Source organism: Myotis davidii, unplaced genomic scaffold (assembly GCF_000327345.1).
Source record: "Myotis davidii unplaced genomic scaffold, ASM32734v1 scaffold575, whole genome shotgun sequence".
In the NCBI taxonomy this organism is placed as follows: domain Eukaryota; kingdom Metazoa; phylum Chordata; class Mammalia; order Chiroptera; family Vespertilionidae; genus Myotis; species Myotis davidii.
The window spans coordinates 250,102-273,417 of NW_006290306.1; the positions used below are offsets into that span (position 1 = coordinate 250,102).

At 44.9% G+C, this 23,316-nt stretch overlaps 1 protein-coding gene across 4 annotated transcripts in view; it reads left to right on the forward strand.

Annotated features, from left to right (window-relative positions):
* Window positions 1-23,316, forward strand: part of SMARCAL1 (SWI/SNF related, matrix associated, actin dependent regulator of chromatin, subfamily a-like 1) — a 46,807-nt gene that overhangs the window by 17,469 nt on the left and 6,022 nt on the right. For all 4 annotated transcript variants that reach the window (XM_006763303.2, XM_006763306.2, XM_006763305.2 and 1 more), the window contains exons 10-14: window positions 2,686-2,751; window positions 9,110-9,250; window positions 12,394-12,612; window positions 19,138-19,208; window positions 23,072-23,174. In XM_006763303.2, the coding sequence (XP_006763366.1) occupies window positions 2,686-2,751; window positions 9,110-9,250; window positions 12,394-12,612; window positions 19,138-19,208; window positions 23,072-23,174 (600 nt within the window). The remainder of the gene's footprint in view (window positions 1-2,685; window positions 2,752-9,109; window positions 9,251-12,393; window positions 12,613-19,137; window positions 19,209-23,071; window positions 23,175-23,316) is intronic.

Sequence of the window (23,316 nt, forward strand, 5' to 3'; positions counted from 1 at the left end):
TGTGTGTGGACTCCGGACCGCGGGGGCTCTAGGAACTCCAGCCGTGTGCCTTTATCTGGTGCCCTCTTATCAGAACAACTCAGGCATACTGTTCCAACAGCTCATAAGTTTTCTTCCGGCCAATAGAAGGACACTCCCTCCCCTCCCAGAAAAGCACTCTTTAGTCCTTTTTTAAAAGATGACTTTACTTGATTCCAGATGTGATGGCACACCTCTCAGGGACTGGCTTTCCTTCTTTTGGTCTCTAGAGAAACTTGGTCTGTGCCCCCTGTCAGCACTCACTAGATGCCATGGCTCAGAAAAAAAGTTCTGGAGGGTATTCAGCTTCTTGTGTCCCTGCCCCATCTGTCCAGTTCCCACTCCCAGTTCAGGAACCACTAACCGGCATTCAGAGGCAGAGCCTATGATGGATGATTTCCCATGGACGTTTACCCTCGGTGTTCCTTTTGGTGAAACAGCAAAATCCAATGCCTCCAGATGATATGCAAGTTTCTTTTTTACTGAAATGTGTGAATTTTAAAAGCCAGTGGTGTTTTCCTTCTCTTAAAAAAAGAAGTCTCTCCTGATTGTGGCTTCTCAAATCTTGCACTCAAGATTAGAGTGTATGTGTCATGTAGAAGGAGAGAACGGAGAGAGCTTTAGGAGGCCCAGGGAAGTGGAGTCTGAGTCGCACAGGTCAACAAGGGACCTGTGCTTTGAGCAGTAGGGACTCCGTGCTTTGAGCACAGGGCTGGCTGTTGGGGGTTGGGAAGTACATTCATCCATGTGTTCATCTAACTAGCAGTTGTGCACCAGCTTCGAGCTCCACACAGCGCTGTGCACTAGAACAATCCAGTAGGGCAGACGGACACATGCACAGGTCATTAGTATACATCTCAGTGCTTTCATAGACTTGTGAACCAAGTACTGTGGCAATCAGAGAAGGATCTATGATTGATTTGGACATGAGAATCATACTGTGTTCAGAGCATAAGCAAACTTAAATGTGTAAATTTTTTCTAAGCTAAAAAGATAACAAATCTTTGGGGAAGTCATTTCTGACTTTTGAATTTTGGCACAAATTCAAGTGTGGCTTTGAATTAAAAACATTGAAAGAAGTACCCCAGGATGATGGTGACTCTTCTACAATATGTAGGAAGACTAAAGCCTTCATTTCTCACGTGTGTTCCTCTATCAGGTACTTGATGTATAATCGCTGATCTTACAATGGCCCCTGGGCAGAGACTGTCCCATTTCTCAGCTGATGAAAACTGACAGTGAGAGAGGTTACATAATTTGCCCGTAGGCACGAAGCTGGCAAAGTGGAGTCACTGATCACAGCTGGATTGTGTCTGGCTGCAGAATTCCTGTGTTTCTGTTTCTGACTTAACACTTAATCAGCCATGTGATTTTTAGCAAATGACTTACCACCATGGATGGTTTGTTCTTCAGTTAATTAAGGTCCCTGTCCTCCCCCTACTCCAGAGGAATGTTGAAGGAGGGAATAAAGTGACGGTCCTGAGACGTCACGTTTATATATGAAGGAGAAGCTAATAATAGTGGTCCTTTGTTACCCATTGGTAAAAGGGTCCATTCCCTTCCATATCTCTGGACTTTGTGCTACTTTCTCTATAAACCCCTTTTTCTTGGCTGTCAATATGGGCTTATCCTCAGATAGGAGTACAAATGTTATACCCCAGGTTTGTGGGAATACATACAGTGACATTTGGAGATTCATCTCACATTCCTGTATATTGTACTTTTTAGCTCATTTTTTTTGGTTCATCTAAGTTGAAATGGAACTGAGGGATGGGTCTTATATGTCATCTTTAGCGTCGTTTGATCTTTAGAGCCAGGATCTTCCTGGTATCCGCTGAGGGCTTATTCAGTGGCAGGGCTGTTCTAAGGGCTCTATGTGCCTTAGCCTGTTTAAGACAACCCAACACTAGTACACTGGGTGCTGGTATTATGCCCATTTTACAGATGGAGAAACTGGCACTGTAGAGAGGTCAAGTAGTTGCTCAGAGTCACATAGCAAGTAATTTGACTGTGACCAAAATAGAAAAAGTTTCCCCAGATACTAAGAATGTATTAGTTCTTCATTGAGCTTTAGAAAACATGACATTTTCTAGTTTGCTTATGCACAGAATGCAGACCTATAAATAACCAGGCTCCATGTTCTAAGCATGGCAGGAATTGTGTCTTCCTCCTTACTCTAAGTTCCCACAGTACTCTGTCACACCTGACTCAGTGACAGCACTCAAAATATCGTCTGATCAGTTGTCGGTGTAGCTGACATCCTGCCAGCCCCTAGGGGGCGAGGCCTGGGCCCCAGTGTAGGGCACATAGTGGGTCTGCAGGGCACACAGTGGGTCTTCAGCACATTTTGCTTTAGTGCTGGGCAGATGTTAGGTCTGTCTTACAAAGAAGAAGACACCTTTCAGCAGTTTGTTCAATGCAGCCTATGAAGTGGACAGGACAGAGGAGTCACTAACCCCGCTGTATAGGTGGAAAACACTCCAAAGAGAGAAAGCGACTTGCCCAGCATGTGGTGGAGAAACTTTCCCAGGCCCACAGCTGTCTGAATGAGAAAGGGCTGAGGGAAGAGTCCTCAACATGATGCTTGCTAGGGTCAAGTTAACGTGCACTCTGTTTCCTTCTACACAGGATGTGACCTTGTTCACCTATGTGACTGTTTCTTTTCAGGATGAGTCTCACTTCCTCAAAAACATTAAAACAGCCCGCTGTCGCGCAGCTATGCCCCTCCTCAAGGTGAGTCCTGCCGAGAGTGGACTAGGAGTCTGAGCCCTCTCGGCCTGGAGATCCCTCTGTGGTTTGCTCTGGCTGGCAAGGGCTCCAAGGAGAGCAGGGGCTGCAGGGTGGGGACGGTGGGTCATGGATGTGACTTAGGGCATCTCTGCTCAAGGCTGTGGTGCTCGATTCCATTTCCTTCCTACCATCTTGCTAAGGCACTTGTGGTCGATGCAATGGTCTCTGCCTCTTAGAGATGAAGACCTGTTGATGGTCACATCAACAGGCCAGGACTGCACTCCAGAGCCTCCTGGGCAAGGCAGAGGGAGCACCCCCAGCAGCATGTCCTGTGCAGCTCAGCGGAAACTGCCTGTCTTCTAAGTGGCTGTGGGGCAGAGCTCTCAGTGCTTTGAACCGAGGGAGATGAGTTATGCAGACAGGCCAGTGGGTACCAGCAAGAAGCGCTGGCAAAGCTGAGACATGCCCTGTAAGCAGTGCCCTTTTCTTAGGCTGCCCTAAGCCGTTGTGTTAACAAAGGAGGGTCAGCCATCCGCATCCCTTTCTGGGGTGGTCTGAGCTTGCGCCTGAGCACTTTGGCTGGGTGAGTCCTGGCTGCGAGCAGGCGTGTACGTATGTGTGTGCGTATGTGGGCTTCAGTGTAGCTTCAGATCTTCATGTGAAACCATTCTGACGAGCAGTGTAAGCTCCCTGTCTCATCTCACACACTTCCGTGCCCAGGTTTGGTGTCCTGACAGAGGAAAGGCCCCCAAAATTTCCTTCCATCTTTTTGCAGTTAGCTTTTTCCTAATATTGGGGGCAAGTAGTACAGGTGGAAAAGTAGCTTTCTTTCTCATAACAAGGCAGAGATCTCAGAGGTGATGTTGGGGAAATCTACTTCTGTTTTATAGACTGAGAAACAGGAGTGTGTGTTTAACAGTCTGTGTTTCACCAGCTTTCATTGCTTAAAAGAAGCTTTGAGTTACACTGAAACTAGGGAAAGCTAGTTTGTCACATGTTGGGGGAACTTAGTAGCATTTGAAAAATAACTTAATTTTTCCTCCTCCCCACAAAACACACGCAAGTGTCTACTCATTTCAAGTTTTGTTTTGTTTTAGGAGTAGCAAGTTATATGATTGTGGAGAGCGGCTACAGTGTTTGGACAGGTTCAAGCCTCGGACTAATGAGAGGGCACAGTCCTCTCATGGCCACGTGCAAGTCCCAGCTTGGAGGGCAGAGCCCTCCCAGCACAATTATAGCCAAAAGCTATAGTTGTAAGCTTGAACCTATGTTCCGAACACATGGCCCCATGTGTCTGAGTGATGTGGGCTTGATAGAGTTCAGGTGCTTGTAATTGAGTAGGATCGAAATCCACAAGAATGTTTTAAACATCTTGACCATGCCCTTACTTTGTCTTGTGGAATCTGGCTATAAAATAAAGACATGGCTTGTAGTCTATGGTGCTGTTGCTAGCTCTCCGTCAGAGAGGCTCTCTATCAGAGAGGAGAGCGTCCCACCCAGACCCAGCTTTTATTCTCTTGTCTGTCTGTTCTCAATCCTTCACCGCCCCTTCTCAGGCTCACCAAACCTGGCTGAGCTGGGACCGCATATAAGGCGCCCTGGGGCTGAGTATACCATGGCTGTGCCGGTTCGCCACATATGATAATAACAAATAATATGCTACATTTTCCAAAGGAGGATTATGTCATTTGCTCCAACTTTAAAAATAAAAGTCCTTTACTTAAAAACCTTGATCTTATGCTCATGTTACCCATAAATATGAGAGCCATTTGTGGACACACTTAAATGAAATGTTTTTCCCATACTGCTGACCCTTGTTTCCTTTTGAAAAATGTTAATAGACCTCAGTACTGTGGTTCCAATATTACAGCCATAACTAAAATTAAATCCGTACCCCGGATTGTTTAGACAAAGAAACTGCACATGGATAGATTATATCATTAAAGATATAATGGAAAAGCTTCTTAGCGACTGTCTTGTTAATATTTCATTGCCTGGTCAGGCACTCTTGGCCACACACTGGACCCCATATTGGGTCTGAAATATGTGTTTCTGAGCCAGACCTCTTAAAGCAGCATTTACATATTTAAAGTGACATATTCAAAACAAATCTTTTAACTGTTAACTAGTATATATTACTCTGCATTTGCTGTAGAACTTGGATGAATTAACGATAAAAGAGGAGCCATGGGTCCAGTCTGCTGCTTATGAAGGTGTGTGAAAGCCACTCCCTTCTGTAATGTTGACTTCTCACGATGCTGGCCTGCTGTCAGTATTGGCGGAGTGGGGAGAGGCAGTTTGTGTTATTCTATTAACCAAACCTTTCACTCTCTGCTGTATTTTCATCTAGGTTGGAATTTCTCAATCTTGGCACTACTTACTCTTTGGGCTGGAAAATTCTTTGTTGTGCGGAGCTGTCCTGTGCATTGTGGGATGTGTAGCAGCATCCCTGGCCTTTACCACTGAAGGCCACTTGTGCCCCCGTGTTGTGACAACCAGAATTGTCTCCAGATGTTGCCCAACATCCCCTGGGTGGCAAATCACTTCTTCCCACTCTGTTGAGAACCTCTGATCTAGACACTCTAAGGAAGTGACTGAATATTTTTGGAACAAGAAGAAAGTTAGGAAGAAGTAAAATGTGCCTTGGAAAAGCCATATAGAAAGGGGTGAAGGCAGTCAGTTGTGTGGTGGAGGAGCAACTAGACTTTGGGGGATAATCTCTTTGTAGTGTACAGATGTCAGATTATCAAGTTGTACACCTGAAACTTTATAAGGACCTAATTTATGAGGACCTAACTTAATACCACTTGACTGTCCCTCTAACTCAAGCATATCTTAGCACTATATTCTGGTAACGTATTTCAAGACTTTTAATATTTCAAGATTTTTTAGCAAATGTGCATGAAGGAGTGATGAGTTTATATCTTACAGTCTGTGAGGTAGCTGGGCCAGATGGTATCCAGAAAATAAATGTGGGGTTTGTAAATGACGACAGCAGGCTGAGGTTGTAAAAAACTGTGTCATTGTCCCCTAGGAAGTGTGACAGCTCTCTTTCTCCACGGCACTATTTGCCTGGGCTACTAAGAAAGGTTCTATTTTTATATATAAACTAGAGGCCCAGATCCCTTGACCTGGCCTGTGGGGATCAGGCAAAACCAGCTCTCCGACATCCCCTGAGGAGTCCCGGATTACAAGAGGGCGGTTCTTGGGTGACGCATCCTGGAATCGGCTCCCTCCTCTCTGGTTCCGGGTGTGTCACCCAAGAACTGCAGCTGCCAAGTCACCGCAGCTCCTGTGTTGAGCGTCTGCCCCCTGGTGGTCAGTGCGCATCATAGCTACCAGTCAAACGGTCGGCCAGTTGCTTAGGCATTATATATATAGATGTGGTAGGCAAGACAAAGCTATACAGAACATTTTAATAATCATCTTTAGACCCTCCAACAGTGAAAACCACTGTGAACAGTTTGTTTATTTTTCTAACTTGTAGATCATAGGGCAAGATCATCATTTTTAGTGGCTCGTGCGCATTCAGTTCCATGGACACTCTTCATAATTTAACCGTTAGTGTTGGACATTGTGATGCTATTATAAATAGTTCTGCAAATGAACATCATCCGTATATTCGTAGCTTTATTATTTTAAGATGAATTCCCCTACACAGAATTGCTGGATCATAATTTTACCTTTTGGTAGATGTCCCTGAGGTCCAGGCTGACCAGGCATAACCGTCTCCACTCCCACTCAGCCCGAATCATGGGGTCTTTTTCTCCACTGACTCCAGCACTGAAGGTGCCTTAGCAGTATCTTCTATTTTGAGCAGTGAGATGTGTTTGGGTTTTCTTTAGCTGAGTGTTATGTACAGTGTTTTTTATTGTTACAACAGTATTATAACATGATTAACAGTACCTGATTGTTTTTTAGAGGGAAAAAGGCCCTCAGAATCCAACCATCTTTCCTAATAAATAATTGTTTCTCTTTTTGTGTGAGTACAGTCTACTTCTTGAATGAACTTAAAACAACTTCAGCTCTTTTCTCTACAATAGAACATTCTCTTTGCTCATTTAAAAAAAAATCTGTGTGTAGGTTATCTACTTTGAATTACTTAATTGGATTCTCCTTGGTAAATTATATATTCCAATCTGTCCTGCTGTTCACCTGCAGGGCTGCACAAGGAAACTAAACCTGATCGTTAGGTCATCTGACCCAACAGTGTCTACTCATGTGAATCACGTAATTTCTATTAGGCCAAATATAAATTACTTTTTATATTATTCCTGTGTAGGTTTCTTGGGTGTTGCTTTCTTTCGTTAGAGGAGTTAATTATAAAGTGTTCAAGTTAGTGTTGATTTATGTAGTTTTGTGCATTTATATTTTTCTAGAATGGAAGTTCTCAGAGGTGGAGGGTGACATATGAATCATGGCAGCTGGGCACAACTGAAGGCACTATGGGTGACAGTGGTGACAATGCAGACATGTTGGGGCTGAGCAGGGAGCAGGCTAAGCCATTTCATAACAGATGCAACTCTGTTGTGGTTTCTACTCAAAGCTGGTTTCTATTTCCAAAATGCTGCCTCTGCTCCCTAACACCCATAAACGTCCATTAGCAACGGTTCCATTGCCCCCTGGTCTGGGTAGTGTATGGGGGAACCAAGTCAGTGTTGGTCTATTCTGTAAATATCAGGTGAGGACCCTGGAGGCGATTTCCACCCCCTGAGCTGAGAGCTGCTGCCCAGGCTCCATGCCCAGCAGCAGTAGCAATGACCTGGGGAATATAGGTTTGGGCTGATGGGCTGATTTTCTGTTATTGATAAGACTTTTCATTTTCCCGGTTTCATTAAAATGGTCTTGAGCTAAGGCAAGCAGTGGTACAGACGCCATTCAAGAAGCTCATTGTTATTTTAATGAGTCTGCATTAAATGCGCAGGACATTAGAGGTCCTGGGTAATTGAACTGTGGAAAATTATAGCTGGAGAGGCTCACAGCTCTCCTGTCATAATGGAATTCAGTAGAGATGGCTGCTAAGAGGGCAAAAGTGCATCTTGAGAATTGTATATACTGTATATTTATAAGGAGCCATTTCTCTTCTCTCTGTTGCACCTTTATTTATTTATTTTTATGAGGCAAGTGTATTCATTTGAAAACCTAATTTCCGCCCTAGGTGATTTACTGCACGCAGTTGCCTTATACTCTTTACACTACTGTCATTAACTCAAGGTTACAGCGGTTAACAAGCTGTTTCTAGACAACTGAGCTCCACAGTAGGATCCCTTCCCAGAGCTGAAATGAATTTTACCTCCCGTAATCTTTGGTGATTACTTGTTCTAATACAATGAGACGTGTCTTTTTTTTTTTTTCTCACCCTCTTTTCCATCTTAATAATAAGAGGTGGGATATTTGGGTCTAATCCCCTTGGACCAGGTTGGTGTCAGGGTAATGAGAAACATGAAGTTCATCAACGAATTGTGTATTTCCACTGTGCCCTCTGATGAGCTATTGCAGACCCAGACTGAGGAAGGTAAATGGATCTGGGTCCCATCTTTAAAGTCCTTAGTACCTGCAGCTTCAGTCAGAGATCTCCAGCTCAGAGTATTGTGCTGCTGAGTTAGTGGGGGCCTTTTTTTTCCTCTAAAGAAAATCAAATCATGGCTTACACACTTTGTCCTGGGAGTGAGGTCAGGCTGATCCTAGGTGTCATTATCTGCTCCTAGGTTCAACGTGGATGTCAGAACCCATGCCACAGTGCAGGCCTGCGGCTGTGCCCCTGCTTCTGCTTCCTCTCCCAGTGCGGGGTTCTTTGGGTTTACTCCATGGTCCCCAGGGCACTAAATAGCTTCCTTCTGAATGGTTTTCAACATATGGTGAACATTTGTTAGTTACTCTGTGCCAGGCACTGCGCTACAGAAATGGAGGAGCACCGCCTAGCCCTTGCTGTCAGAAAGCTTGAAGCCTAGTGAGGGAGACAGAAGATTCAGAATTCACTGTCACGTGCTAAGTGGCAACGTAGAGATGGCAGAGGGTGCTACGAAGGCTGCTTAGGAGATGACATCCAACTGTTTACACGGGCCATGCCATGAGGCTCCCGGCACACATGTGCTGTTTCTCTCATCACAGTACCTTCACTTGGAGATCCCAGGTTGTGGGCACACTGAGCTCCAGAGCAAAGCGGGTCTTTACAGTCTTTGGAATCTGGACCCACCTTGGTTCTGCGATGATCAAACTTGAGAACTCCAGCGGTCAGGGTGCCCAGGAAGTAGAAGGCGTTTGTGTTGCTTTCTGGGCATGGTGCTGTCCCTGGGGCTCTTACCTCATCGGGGCATTTGGGAAATTATGTTCTCAGCTCCTTTGTCTGTCTGTTCCCTAGATGGCCAAGCGTGTGATCTTACTGTCGGGCACGCCAGCCATGTCGCGACCTGCAGAGCTGTACACGCAGATCATTGCCGTCAAGCCAACGTTCTTCCCTCAGTTTCATGCCTTCGGACTTCGCTACTGTGATGCCAAGCGGGTACTTATTCTCCCCTTCCTCACCAGCCCCCCATCTGTCACCTGATTTTGACCCCTACCTCTCTGTTTCTTCTCTTTGGCCGTGGTATGATCAGAAGAGCCCTGACAGGGAGCTGAATTAAGATTTTATCTCTGCCCTCCCCCAATTCTGACCCGGGAGTGTCCTTGGAGTCGGATGAGAACACTGCCTCCTAGTTTTAATGCTTTGGTGGTTCTAGCTTAGTGTTTTCCAACAGGGACCATGGCTGACGCGTAGGGCATGGAGCTCAGAATCAGCAGCTCTTGCCAGAGAGAATGGCTCAGAAGCGAGCTGGGGGTGGACTGAGGCAGAGACAGAGGGAAGAGAGTAGATGAGGCTGGTGAAGGTCACTTGGCATGGGGAGGAGTATGAAAAATCCTCTGAAAAGGTGAAAATATATGCAGTGAAGGCAAAAGAGGCCTTTGAGCAGGTGGCATGGGAGCAAGATCCTGAGCCTCAGGTGGGCTCTCAGTGGACCCTGGTCTCCATGGGGAGCGCTGCCTCTGGCCTGCACCCCCAAGGAGCTAGTCTGTGCAGCTCCTCCTCCAAAAGTAGCAGAGGGAGCCTGTGACCACAAAGATCTTTGCAATGAAAAATCTCGGTTTCTAGAACCTCAGTTTTTTGGTGTGGGGTTTTTGTTTTTGTTGTTGTTGCTGCTGTTTTTTAGTGAAAAAAATTTTATTTAATAACATGGGTAAATACAAGAGTGAAAAAAAATAGGATGCAAAATGTTCCCTCCCTTCCATTCTACCTTCTTTCCTACCTTCCTTCCTCTCTCCCCTTTATTCTCTCATATCTGACTGGAAGGTAATGTGAACCAACATGATTACTTTTATAAGCAGAGAAAAATGTTTAAATTACATTATTCACAAATCCCATTCCTCCTGCTGGGCCATTGCGTCCTTTCGTGATCATTAATCTGATCAAGCAGCTGAGTGTGGGACACTGTCCACCTCACAGGTTCCTCTGCATCGCTCCCGAAGCCCCCAATTCACTCCTTGTTCCTAGCTAATCTGTTGTGACTTTGTAAACTTTGAGCCACACTCTGAGCTTCTCCTGCCTCTTTCTTGTGGGCAGTGGCCCTGCCGTAGAGGACTGGCTGGACTCCAGAACCTCATTAACTCAGACCTTAAAGATTCCCACTTTGTGATCAAATCACAAATATACCCAGCTACTATTTGCATCAAAGACACTGACTTTGGAGAACTGGCTTGGACTCACTCGTTGCCGTTGCCCATGCCATTCATGCGGGAAGAGCCTTGCTCTGCAAGTTCATGATGTAAATCACTGTCAGCCTTATTGTTAAATACTTTTTTAAAGAAAATAAAACTTTTCAAGTACTTTAAAAGTATCCACTTACATTCAAACTAAGTATTTATAATGTAAATTGTAGTGCTTTGTAAAGTTAGTTGCAAACTATTTTTAGCCTGCTACTGAGACAGGAGATTTCTCAGTTATTAAACATACTTCTTTAGCATTTTAATACATTTGTGATGCACTCTCCCCTGGGATCAATCCAGAGTGTATATCCTTCTCATGTTTCCTCAAAGCCCTTCATGTGTGATTGGTACCTTGTCCTCTTTGCAAATAATCCACTTTCGGAAAAGGATCTTCTCTTCCTTGACTGTCTGGGCCCATGGGATACTGTGCAGCCAGTGATTGCAGGGGTTGCAGGCGGAATTCATTGCCTTTACTCCCCGAACTGTGCCCCCCTGTGTTCCTAGTGTCCTCCACCCTCTCCATCCTCAAGTCCACCCTTTCCCTCCTTCTTGCTGCTGCTTCCTGACACCACCCAATCAAACAGTCAGGGGCAGTGCCTTCCTCATCTTTGTGTTCTTCCTCCCACTCAGCCTGGTGCCTGGTGCCTGGTAAGTTTTCAGTGACAGCTTGTTGGATTGTGATTATTCTGATGTCCAATTTAAAATCTTTGGTATGGGTTTTTAAGTTGCAAGATGAAGAGCTGATAATGTTAGAACTTAGGAGCATGACATGCAGATTAAGTATATCCTCTTGTTCCCAGCATGATTTTTATTCTTTTATTCTGTGCAGCCGGTAGCCCAGGGCTCCCCCGTTTTGTGTGTGTGGTCAGCTTAATAGAAGCCACTGAAGAGAGTGCCCCATGCCGAGCTCATTTTCAACCCCAGAGCGTGAAGGCATTGACTGAACTTCCAGTTGATTTCAGATTTTTTTTTTAAAGAAACAATTTTTAATTAGTTTATTTCTCTACCTTTGACTTTCTCTTTGTATCCTCAATTCAGCAAAGGTTTCTTGGACACCTACCATGTCTCCACAATTATACTAGGTCCTCTGGCCCTGGAAAATGAACTAGGTGCACCCTTACCCAGGTGGTGCACAGTCCAGGGGAGGAGGGCCCAGAGGGGAGATGAGTGGCTAAAAATTAAGGAAGCAGACGCACTGGCTGCCTGACTATAGACGTCAGTCCTGTTTCCAGGAAGATTGTTAGTTAGATTTTAACTGGTAACATCTCTAGCAGTGTGGCAGGGAGTAGACATTCTTGCTCACTGCACCCCCCCGCCCCGATCAAACGAGGGAGCCAGGTTTATGCAGGACCTCCTCTGGTTTCAGCCAGACGGGCAAAAACCTGTGTTCCGACTCCTCCCCTCAACCTACCACCACTAACACTGCCGTTGTGTTTATGATGTTGCTCTTGGATGTGTTGGTGTGACCATACTGAGAACAGCAGGTGTTTACATCCCTGTAAACCTCATCAAATAAAGATCGCTGACATTAGGTGTTACATTGTACAACGGACCCTGTAGGATGAGCCTTAGGAATGTTATTTCGGTATTTAGTATACAGGGAAGTCTGACAAGGTCTTGTTTGTTTTTTAATGTAATGGACACCAAACCGCTGACATCTTGCATTTGCTGCTAGAAAGCAAATTAGTGCCAAATTGTAGCACGCCAAGATAGGTGATATTTGTCCGCCTCATTCCCGACTCTCTTTTCTCTTTTCCTTCCTGTTTCTCATATGGTGGTGTATTCATCCTTTAAAGCTGCTTGATGTTCTCTGCACAAAGCCGGGGAAAAGGAGGTTGTGAGAGGCGGTGACAGCCCTGCTCCTGGGCCCTGGGATCTCACGTTTGTCTCGGTTCTCCTCCACAGCACACCTGGGGATGGGATTATTCCGGCTCCTCCAACCTGGGGGAGCTGAAGCTGCTGCTGGAGGAGGCGGTCATGCTGCGGCGCCTCAAGTCCGACGTCCTCTCCCAGCTCCCGGCCAAGCAGCGCAAGATGGTGGTGGTGGCCCCGGGCCGGATCAGTGCCAAGGCCAGAGCGTCCCTGGATGCCGCGGCCAAAGAGATGACCACCAAGGACAACTCTGTGAGTTAAGGGCTGGACACTGGGATTTGGAACTTGTGTTCACAGGTGTTTCTTCCCAGGAGGGTTCTGTGGAGATTACCCACAGTTCTCTGAACCTGCCTCTCCGTCACCTCTTCCCACCTCTCTGGGCAAGGACAGTGAGCCTGCTTCATGTCTCAGGCTGCCTCGTCTACTTCAAAATTCTTTTAATTTGCAGTTTTATGCTTGTGGAGATCACTGTTGATGGGTGGTTATCAGGGCTGTCTGCAGGATGATGCTATATATTCTGAATATCTCAGAGAAAGATGGAATTTATGCTAAGTGTATTTTGAGAATGCCTCAGTATAGGAACAACTGCTAGAAATTAGTTCTATGTGTATTTGATATATATATATATATTAACCCTCTAACCATCCCATGTCATTGCTTTAGTCATGTAATTTCTTTAACAAATTAATGGTTATTTAACAAAATCGAGTTTTCAACCCTTCTTAATCCTTTGTCTCCTTATTACAGTCATTTATAGTTGGCAGGATCCCCATTTTTACAAACATGGGGAAACTGAGGTTCATAAAGGCTATGATTTGCCTAAGATCTCATGACTACTGTGAGGCAGAGCTGAGGCTATATCCAAGCCTGTTACCCCTATATTTTAGGGCTATTTCCAATGTGGTGGTTTTATCATTTCAAAAGTTTCATTTCATATCTGTTGTTAGTGTCTTACTATGCTAATACCACAAGATAATCTATACCAGCTCCATTTCTGTCCTTGTGGGACAAAACTTAGCAATTTTCATTGCCAAGAAAATTACATTGACATTTTTGACATTATCTGGGCCTGGTATTACCCTGCATGAAGAGACTTAGATCTAAATGAGCTCTCAGCTTTTACAAAACAGATAAGAATGACAAGAGACAGAATGTGTGGTGTGTGTTTTTTTAATGTTATTTTACCTTGTGATTGACCAGACTAACTGGTAACTTTTAAGAAACAGAGGGGGCCTGGTAGATGTGGCTCAGTTGGCTGAGCTTTGTCCTGTACACAGAGAGGTCACTGGTTTGATTCCTGGTCAATGCATATGCCCTGGTTTTGGGCTCAATCTCCAGTAGGAGGCGTGCAGGAGGCAACCAATTGATGTTTCTCTCCCTTTCCCTTCCTTTCTCCCTAAAATCAATAAAAACATATTTTTTAAAAACAGGTAATATTGAAAAAAAGAAACATAAGGTAGGCTAGAGGATACATGGATCAATTATCAAGCTCTACTAATTTTTGCCATCTTACGTATAATTATCTGGATGGCCTGGAGTTTTCAGAGTTCACAAGTTGATGTGGATGTATAGACCGATGGTTCTGAAATTATATTTCAGTGGAACCACGAGAGGAACCAGAGCATTCTGTTGCTAAACTCAGCCTTGGTGATCTTTTCTGGTTTCTACAGATGAAAATTCAATGAATAGAAATTTTTTCTCAATTTTAAGTTTTTTCTTGTAACTCTCTTAAACCATTACGGTCTAACTTTTATCTACTGTGAACTCTGCCAGATAAGAAAGTCAATGAGTAAGTACAGCAACTAGCACATGAATGGAAAAAAATTCAGAAGTGTGATATTTTTAGATGCGAATTTGTCAAATGCTATGTTTTAGTTCCTTGTGTGTGTGATGGGAATATGTCTATCGGCATTTCGTGGGCTTCCTGAAGAACACCCTTGCCTGCGCTTGGTCCAACTTCTGAACCAAGTTGAGAGCCAATGTAAACAACTGAAAAGGCAGTCAGTGGGCATTAGAATTGAGGATGAAAATCCCATTAATTGGCCAAGAGGCAACTGTAAATTGTGCCGTGTGGCCAACAAGAAAGAGGTGTATGGGAATTCTGTACTTAGTGCAGCAAGGTTTGAAAGCATTTTTTTTAAACTTTCCACCAACTTGCATCATTCCTCAGGTTAGGTGAGGAATGTAACCTGGGAGTTTGATTTCCTGAGTTTACAGCTGTGTTGTGAAATTGATTAGGCTGAGCCATGGGATTCAAGAACATTGGGTGATTTAAAACTCTGGTAGCTATGCAGGTCCTTTAAATTATTTGGCGTATTTTGATGTTTTCTTACCTAAAAGAGGAAGCCATGGCCTGCCTCATGGGCTTGGTGCTGGGAAAATATATCAGGAGAATGCCGACTGCTCTGAATCCCACCTGTAGGGTGATTATCATCCCGCTTCTTCAGCATCCCAGAGTCTTAATGGTGTTTTGCAGATTATGAAAATGAAGGCTAATTTGCAGTATAATTCTTAAAGAATCCAGCAGAGAAAGAGCCTGGAGCTCTCCCCAGGCCCATGCTTGAGAGTTTCTGTGCTTCCATGGGGTCCTAGGAAAATGAAGAGTTTGTCCCTGAAAGAGAAATTGCGTTGATACAGATTACCTTCATTGTGATGCTGAAGCCAGATACTACATTCTTTCTGATAATAAGTCCTTGAAAATGTGGTTCTCCTTTGTGTTCTTGAATGTAAATTCATTTTTATAGTGGAAAATCCAAGTAGAAAATAGGTTTATGAGCGTTGCGGTTTAGACCATCAGAACCTTTCCTACTCTAAGGCCACGCATTTGGCACCACCCTAACTTCACTCAGAAGGGGAGCCAGTGTCAGCTGGGAGTTAGACTAGATGGCCGTTGACACCCTTCCAACCTTGACCAGCCACGAAATCCTGAGCCAAAGAGTAAATGGGGAATCATGGTTTCTTGGTTTTGATCAAATAAGAGGCCCTGTGGGTCTATAGGAAGTCGCCCCACCCCCCATTTTTATAGTTACTCTTTAGGCCCACGTTTCCCTGCAGTTCTGTACAATTTCATGGCTCCAGCAAAGCACTGCTGACTGTCAAGAGGTGGGGTTTCCTTTGTTCCCTCACACCTTCCCATCTAGAGGAAGACATTTTTTAAAAAGCTTTAAGTCACGGAAGCCAAGGTGAAACAGCCAATTTATAAAATGTAATGTGCGGCTAAAGCCTTTTTTCATTTTCAGCTGAAATAATAGATACTCTTCACTGGCTAAGAAAAGCCAGCTCTAATCATCTTTTGTCTAAAGCCATTTTTGATCAGCAAGACCAAGAACAGAAAAGTGGAGCAAGTCCGTGCAGACTTCCTGGTGACAGTATCAGTTCACCCTTCCGCCGCTTGACAGTCCGTTCAGATTTCCAACATAGAAAAAGAAATTGGAAACCCCAGTGGGTCTAATTTAATAAAAGTCCAGGGGACAGGGACAAAAAATGCAGGTATTTTAAAATTTCCTGGCCCATGGCTAGCAAAAGAAATGAGATCATTAATGGACTAGTATTCTGTCTACCCAGTTTGGGGGAGTTCTTTTTTAAAGATGAAACTATTGATTTCTCCCACAATAAAAATTTAATAGATGCCTATTGTATAAATTCTGAAAAATAAAGTATTTACAATAAGTAATATTTATTAAACATGCTTTAGAATCCTATCTAATAAAGGAATATGCTAATTGACCCTCACACCATCGCAAAGATAGCAGCGCCTACAGCCAATAAGGAGGGAATATGCTAATTGACTGCCACGCCCTCAAAGTGGCGCCCAGTCCCCTCAGCCCCCCAGCCCCCCAGGGCCAGCCCAAGGTGCAGGCAAACCTTGGATGGTGGCCACCCAGCCGCCCAGGACTGCCCGAGGCTCAGGTAACCAGGGCCGGCCGAGACTTGTGCTGTCAGCCGTGGCAGCAGCAGAGGTGTGATGGGGCGTCACCTTCCCCTGATTGCTGGGTCGTCTCCCGCCCCTAAGGGCTCCTGGACTGTGAGCTGAGGGACCCACCCTCCAGTGCATGAGTTTTCATGCACTGGGTCTCTAGTTACACTATAAAATTGATTCACTCATCTCTTTTATCACCTAATTTCAGCATTAATTATTATTTAGATTTTTAAATGTATGTAGATTTTGCTTCAAAATACATATTATTTATATATACATCTATACTAATAAAAGGGTAATATGCTAATTCCACCAGATCGACCAGATGTCTTCTGGATGTACGACGTCCTTCCAGACAAAGCCATGGTGGCGGGGGCTGAGGTAGAGGTGGTTAGGGGCCATCAGGCCAGCAGGGGAGAGCAGTTAGGGGCAAGATTGGGCCGGTGTGGGGGAGCAAGCAGTTAGGGGCTAGATCAGGCCAGCAGGGGAGCAGTTAGGGGCATTCAGGCCAGCAGGGGAGCAGTTAGGGGTGATCAAGTCGGCAGGGGAGCAGTTAGGGGCATCAGGCAGTCAGGCAGAGTAGTTATGGGCAATCAGGCAGGCAGGCATGTGGTTAGGGGCCAGTGGTCCCAGATTGTGAGAGGGTGTAGGCCAGGCTGAGGGACCCGCCTGAATTTCATGCACTGAGCCTCTAGTTTATATATAAATATATATACCTTATGTATGTCGTAAGCAATGTATATATATTTAAAGCAGAATTGGAATCATGTAAACATACATTATGGTTACAAAACTGTATTCATGATTACAAAACTGTATTCATTCTTTTCCATATTGTTAAATGTCCTTTTAAAACGGGTGGGGAACATCTATCCCGAGGGCCGAATAAGGCCCGAGAAATCATTTGGTCTGGCCCTGCCAAAGCATTAGGAGTGAGTTAATTAAATGTTTGACCAAATATAGCAGGCTAATTTTTAAGTTGATAATTTTGTGTGGTCCACGGATGATGTTATAAATATCCAAATAGCCCTTGGCAGAAAAAAAGGTTCCCCACCACTGTTTTAAAACATAATATTTAAACATAGCTTAGTATTTTGTCACATGGTTATATTATATATTTGCCAACCATTTTTAGTTGTATAAGTTAATTTAACTGTTCACTATCCTAAGTATACTACACTGGAAAGTAGCTTACATGTAAACTTGTGCACATCTGATAATATCATGAGAATAAATTTTAAGGAGTAAGTTGCTGGGTCATCAAGTTGGCATGCTTTTTTAAAATTGATTTTAGAGAGAGGAAGGGAGATAAACATTGGTGCGAGAGAGAAACATTGATTGGTTGCCTCCTGCATGCGTACAGACCAGGGATCGAACCCGCCACCTTTTGGTGTAAGGGACAACGCTCCAACTGAGCCACACTGGCCAGGGCGGGTTGGACATTTTTGGAGGCTTTGGTCCACATCGACACATCATTCCCAATAGGTCAGCCAGTGTTCCAGCCCACCAGGCATGTGCAATGAAGGTGCTGGTTTCCCCACACCCAACTCGTGATAAATCTTAGGGCACAGTTTCTGAAAGTGCCCTTCGCCATTTGTTTTGCCCTCTCCCTTTCTTATTAGCAGGTGCAGAGTGGGTGTGGGTGGGAGGAGTGTTGACAGTCTCCGAAGAACACAGGAGAACTGCAAACTGAGGATGCCTGGGGTACAGTCTGCAGACAATGGGAGCCTGGCTCTGTCCCCCTACCAGGGGCTACAGGAGGTTAGAGGGCCTGACTTGCTGCAAGGGACCCTTTGAGGGTATATGAGTGGACTTCATGAGCTCATTGGCCACAAGCAAAGGTTGCACATGTGTCCAGAGCCTCATCAGAGGTAAACTGGGCCTGTAGCTGAGAAACAAGGTCAGATACACTGCCGTGGAGTCGCATCTTCAACATGAGTTTCAGCTGTTTGATTGGACTATGGCCACCAATAGGAGGGACAGTGCCTCCATTGCCAGGACACATATAAGTTAGATGGGTGCACTCTGCCAGTGTCCCCCCAAATTCCTGTGTTTCCTGGGTATCTTTCTCCTTGTCAAGACCTGGAGGAAAGTTACTGTTTAAAGCAAGAAGCCCTTTTGACCTGGCAGCATTTTTGCTAGTGGAAGGAGACAGCTATCCTGCGTCTCTGGGAGCCAGAGTGATAGTAGATGTTACCTTATATTCTGATGAAACTATTTGAGCATCTCCTGTGTTCACATTCTTTACTAGGATTTATTTAGTTGCAAACTGTAGAGAAAACATGTTTGTTTTTCTCCTGGGAAGTCATTTACCTTTTGTGGGAAACATACCAGAAACACTTGACTAATGGTTTGAGATGATTCAAGAATAAACTAGTCGCAGTCCATTGGAATTGATTTAGCAAGTCTTGGAGGGAGGTGAGCTTATCAGTTGGTTATGGACACAGCTTGGCAGAAGAAAGGGAGCAAAGAACGTGGGCAGTGCCATGTCGTGTGTAAGTTGTCCCCAGGCCGTAGTGAATAGGTGTGCTAGCAAGGCTGCACGTCTGCCTTTCACGTGAGCATGTGTGCACGGTGCAGCTCCCCCTGAAATGCCTTTCCAAAGAGCTTCCTCCTGCCTTGCCCCTTGGATTCTCACACCAGTTCCCGGAGGGTGACAGAGTGGCTACCATGTTTCCGATGACAGAACGGAGCTCAGGTAGTTCTGTGGCTGAATTGAGTGGGAAGTCAGGGTCTTGGCTCTGGTAACTGGTGCTAGAGCTTTAGGATTTGTAGAGCTCATAGTAGCGATAAGCATGTCAGCTTAGCTCAGAGTCCTCAGAGTGGGAGACTTAAACCCTCGACTTCTCTTCCCACAGAAAGGACAGCAGAGAGAAGCCCTCATTCTCTTCTTCCACAGAACAGCTGAAGCCAAAATCCCATGTGTCATGTAAGTGGTCACCGAGTGCGGACTTCTCTCTCATCTTTAAAAAGAAACACCTGTTGCCTTAGCTGGTTTGGCTCAGTGGCTAGAGCATTGGCCTGTGGACTGAAGGGGCCCAGGTTCAAATCCAGACAAGGACACAGAAAAGAAACACCTGTTATCTCAGGCTGCCAGAATGGTGGTGCTGCTCTGCGAGAAGGGGTCAGAGACTCCAGTCACTGCCACCTTGAGTGTGAGGGTTCAGGCCCCACAGCCTCCTCACCCACAGGCACGGGCAAGTTTGCCTCGAGCGCTGCCCGCTGTGCGTGGGTCCCTGTGAGATCTTGTCTTAACCCAAGTGAGCTGGAGCTGCTGTCACTTATGAGGAGCGTGGGGTGACCCAGACACTAAGGGAAGTTTCTCTCTTGCTAGGAGTACTGCTCACTAGCCCATAGGAAAATATGCGGAGTTTTGGGAAAGACAGAGAAGCTGCCTTATGTGATTCTCTGTTCTTCTCCAAAGACATGACATTTCAGTCATTCTTACCTACATGAAAGGAGAATCTCAGAGTTTGTTCAAAAGATACAGGCAAGTGGCCTTTGCCACACTGAGTTCTCCTTCCGCCTTATAACTAAGTCTGAAGTAATTTCTATTCTTAAAATTATCCACTGACTTAAAAAAATCTCAATTGTCTCCCCTTCTTAAGAAACACCCACTCGTATTCGATATCACCAGGGTGGAAACTTGAGGCAGTTCTAATAATGTGCAGTTTGCCTCATTTTTCATTGTTTAACATTCATGTGAGACTCTGGCAGGATAATGGTCCAAGTGATTAAATTTCAATGAAAGTGAATTTGGTGTGGGTTGAGCAGAGCCAGGTTGGCCGCGGGGACCGAGATCTGTGGGTGAATTGAGACCCACAGCCTCCCCTCCTCACTCAGCCACCAGCCCCCTGGCCTCACCAGCCTCTTCCTCCGCACCGTAAGTGCAGTAAGGGTGAGTTCACCATGGTGTTCAGATCTGAGATTCTCCACAAAGCTGCGGGATGCAGGCCAGCTCTCTGTCACCCTCTGGGCATGGCCTTTTCATTTACAACACTGTGGCAAACTCCAGATGTGTTTTTACAGCCTGCAAACATCCTGCAGAAACAATCCGAATTGTCCCCACCCACCAGTCCATTTCTCACGTGCTGCCAAATAGCAGATGGCAAGAGTGTCAGTCCCCTCCCTCAGCTCGTGAACTGCAAAATCCAGGGTTGGTGGAGTGCTAAGCCCAGAAGCAACCATATTCCTTAGAAATTATAAATCTAATCATTTGCCACCTTATAAATAAACTTGGTAATACCTTGTCTTAGTCCATTCAAGCTGCCATAAAAAAAAATACTATAGGCTAATAAACTATAGTGGCTTAAACAACAAATATTTCTCGTAGCTCTGCAGGCGTCCTCAAACTACAGCCCGCGGGCCACATGCAAATACAAATATTGTATTTGTTTCTGTTTGTTTTTTTACTTCAAAATAAGATATGTGCAGTGTGCATAGGAATTTGTTCATAGTTTTTTTTTAAACTATAGTCCGGCCCTCCCAACAGTCTGAAGGACAGTGAACTGGCCCCCTGTTTAAAAAGTTTGAGGACCCCTGCTCTAGAGGCTAGGAAATCCAGATTAAAGGAGCCAGCAGATTCAGAGTCTGGCTTGCAGACAGCCGTATCCTCATGTGTCCTCACATGGTGGAAAGGACCAGAGTGCCCTCTGGGATCTCTTTTATAAGAGCCCTAACTCCACCACCTCCCAGAGGCCCTACCTTTCAACACCATCACACTTACGAGTTTTGGGAGGGAACACAAACATTCAGTCCATAACATACCTTGTACATACTTTTTCAAAATTCCATTATAAACAATGTAGTGCTAGTGTATTTATCGTTTCCAACAATTTTGATAACTGTTAACTCATTTCATATTTACAGCCTCTTTGTGATACCAGTAGGATAAGTCATATTGACCCCATTTCTTAAATGCAGAAACTGAGTACATCTCATGGAAATCTCTGGACCTGAGAGTCACATAGCTAGTGAGTAGAAATTAGATTATAAATCTTAAAACTCAGCCCTGGCCAGGTAGCTCAGTTGGTTAGAGCATTGTCCTGATACGTCCAGCTTGTGGTTTGATCCCTGGTCAGGGCACATACAAGAAGCAACCAATGAATGGTTGGAGCAGCAGGTTGATATTTCTCTCTCTCAGATCAATAGAGAGTTAAACAAGGAGAAATGGTTAAGATGGTAAATTTTTTAAAAAATCTCAAAGCTTTAATTTTCTCTGCTAGTTGTTTGGGTTTTTAAATTGTTTGTTTTTGCTGTTGTCTGTTTTCATTTTAATGGGCATCTTTCAACATAGAAGCCAAGGTTATTGTGGTAGGTGAGCATTCCAGTCTGGTGACTTAGGGGTGTGGGGAGGGCAGAGCAGAAGCCGTGTCTGCGGTGTAGAGGGGAGAGAGGCACTAGGCATATTGGGGCCTGTGGTGATTATGAGCCAAGTTAACTTTATGGCCTTGTGACTTTTTAATACTGTAGCAATAAACATTTTTGCTTATATCATGGCAAATTTTATGTCTCTCAAACTAACTAGATTCTATTTAGTACAACGATCCACAAATTGAACTCAAATCCATACTCTGGCTGGCCATAGTGATGTTAGAAAATAAATCTTAGATGTTTAAAGAACAGTCCACTTACCTTTCTACCACCTGCTTATAACAGGAAACCTTAGATCTGTCCTGCTCTAGGGTGGACAGTGTCTGTTCTCTGTGCAAACACACCTGCGTGTGAGCATGGCCTCAGGCAGAGGAGAGCCCCTTCTGTCCCAAAGCTCACCTCCCTGCTGCCCTGCGGGAGCCACTGTGAGCTGGACTAGAGTGTGAGTCCTCTCCAGGGTGTGCTGCCCGGCGACTCTCCCCTTCCCTTAAGGCCCCTGTTAAAGATAAGAGTGGGAAGTCAAGAAAAAACACCGTGCACCCTGGCCCTTGTGGCTCAGGTGGTTGGAGTGTTGTCCCGAACACCAAACGGTGGCGGGTTCTATTCCTGGTCAGGACACATACCCAGGTTTCTCTCTCCCTCCCTCCCTCCTGCCCTCCCTTCCTCCTTCCCTCCCTCCCTTCCTTTCTTCTTCCCTCCCTCCCTCTACAACAAAAATTTAAGAAAATTACATGAAATGAGAGAGAAAAAAATACAGTGCACAGAGGAGAGAAGTAAATTAAAGGGAGAATAAAGACCAAGCAAATCAGGCCCTTCACCCTATATTGCTTTGCCTCAGGAAAGAATTCCCTTACCACTGACTGACCTGCAGCCCTGCAGTGGGTGATCTAATGCAGGAGGGAGCTGAGAGCTCTCCCTGACCGTCTCTTCAGGATTATTACTTAGATCTCAATAGTACATTTCCAGAAATGTGATTACTGACAATAATCCCCTAATCCCTTTTCAGATCTATAGACAACACTTTAATTTGTATTGAAAACACACTATAATGATGTTAGCAGCCAAGTGAAAACTGTTAATTATCTTCATGATCCCAGGTAATAAGAATGTCTCAGTAACATATCAGAGATACATAAAGCATAAGGCTTCAATTTCTTTGTATATGGGAGATGACCGAAAAGTATGGAAGAACTCACGTTGCACATGGCAGAAGATGGCTTGCTTCCCACAGCTCCTAATCTCTCTTCTATTCAAGTGACCTGGCATGAGGGAAAGGAGAAGTGAGCTCTCGGGAAGGGAGAGAATGGGCCAGGCAGGGCAGGTACCCCAAAGGTGTCTGATACAGGAACAGTCATTTGTCAGTAATTAACCTCAGTGGGATGAGGAGATGTTTAATTTGTGTTGTCATTTCAAATGCAGTGAATATATCCTGGACCTGCTGGAAAGTGGAAGAGAGAAGTTTCTAGTGTTTGCACACCACAAGGTGGTTCTGGATGCAATTACTAAAGAGCTTGAAAGAAAGGTAAGCTTCCTTTGAAAGTCCACACCAGATGCTTTTATTGTTTGTGGCGGCTGCTAAGTTGTTCTGAGCAGGTGGAGGTCAGGTCAGCAAAGAAGTGAGAGGATGGTTTCTGGAAGCATTGCTAAATGTTTCTGAAGAATCA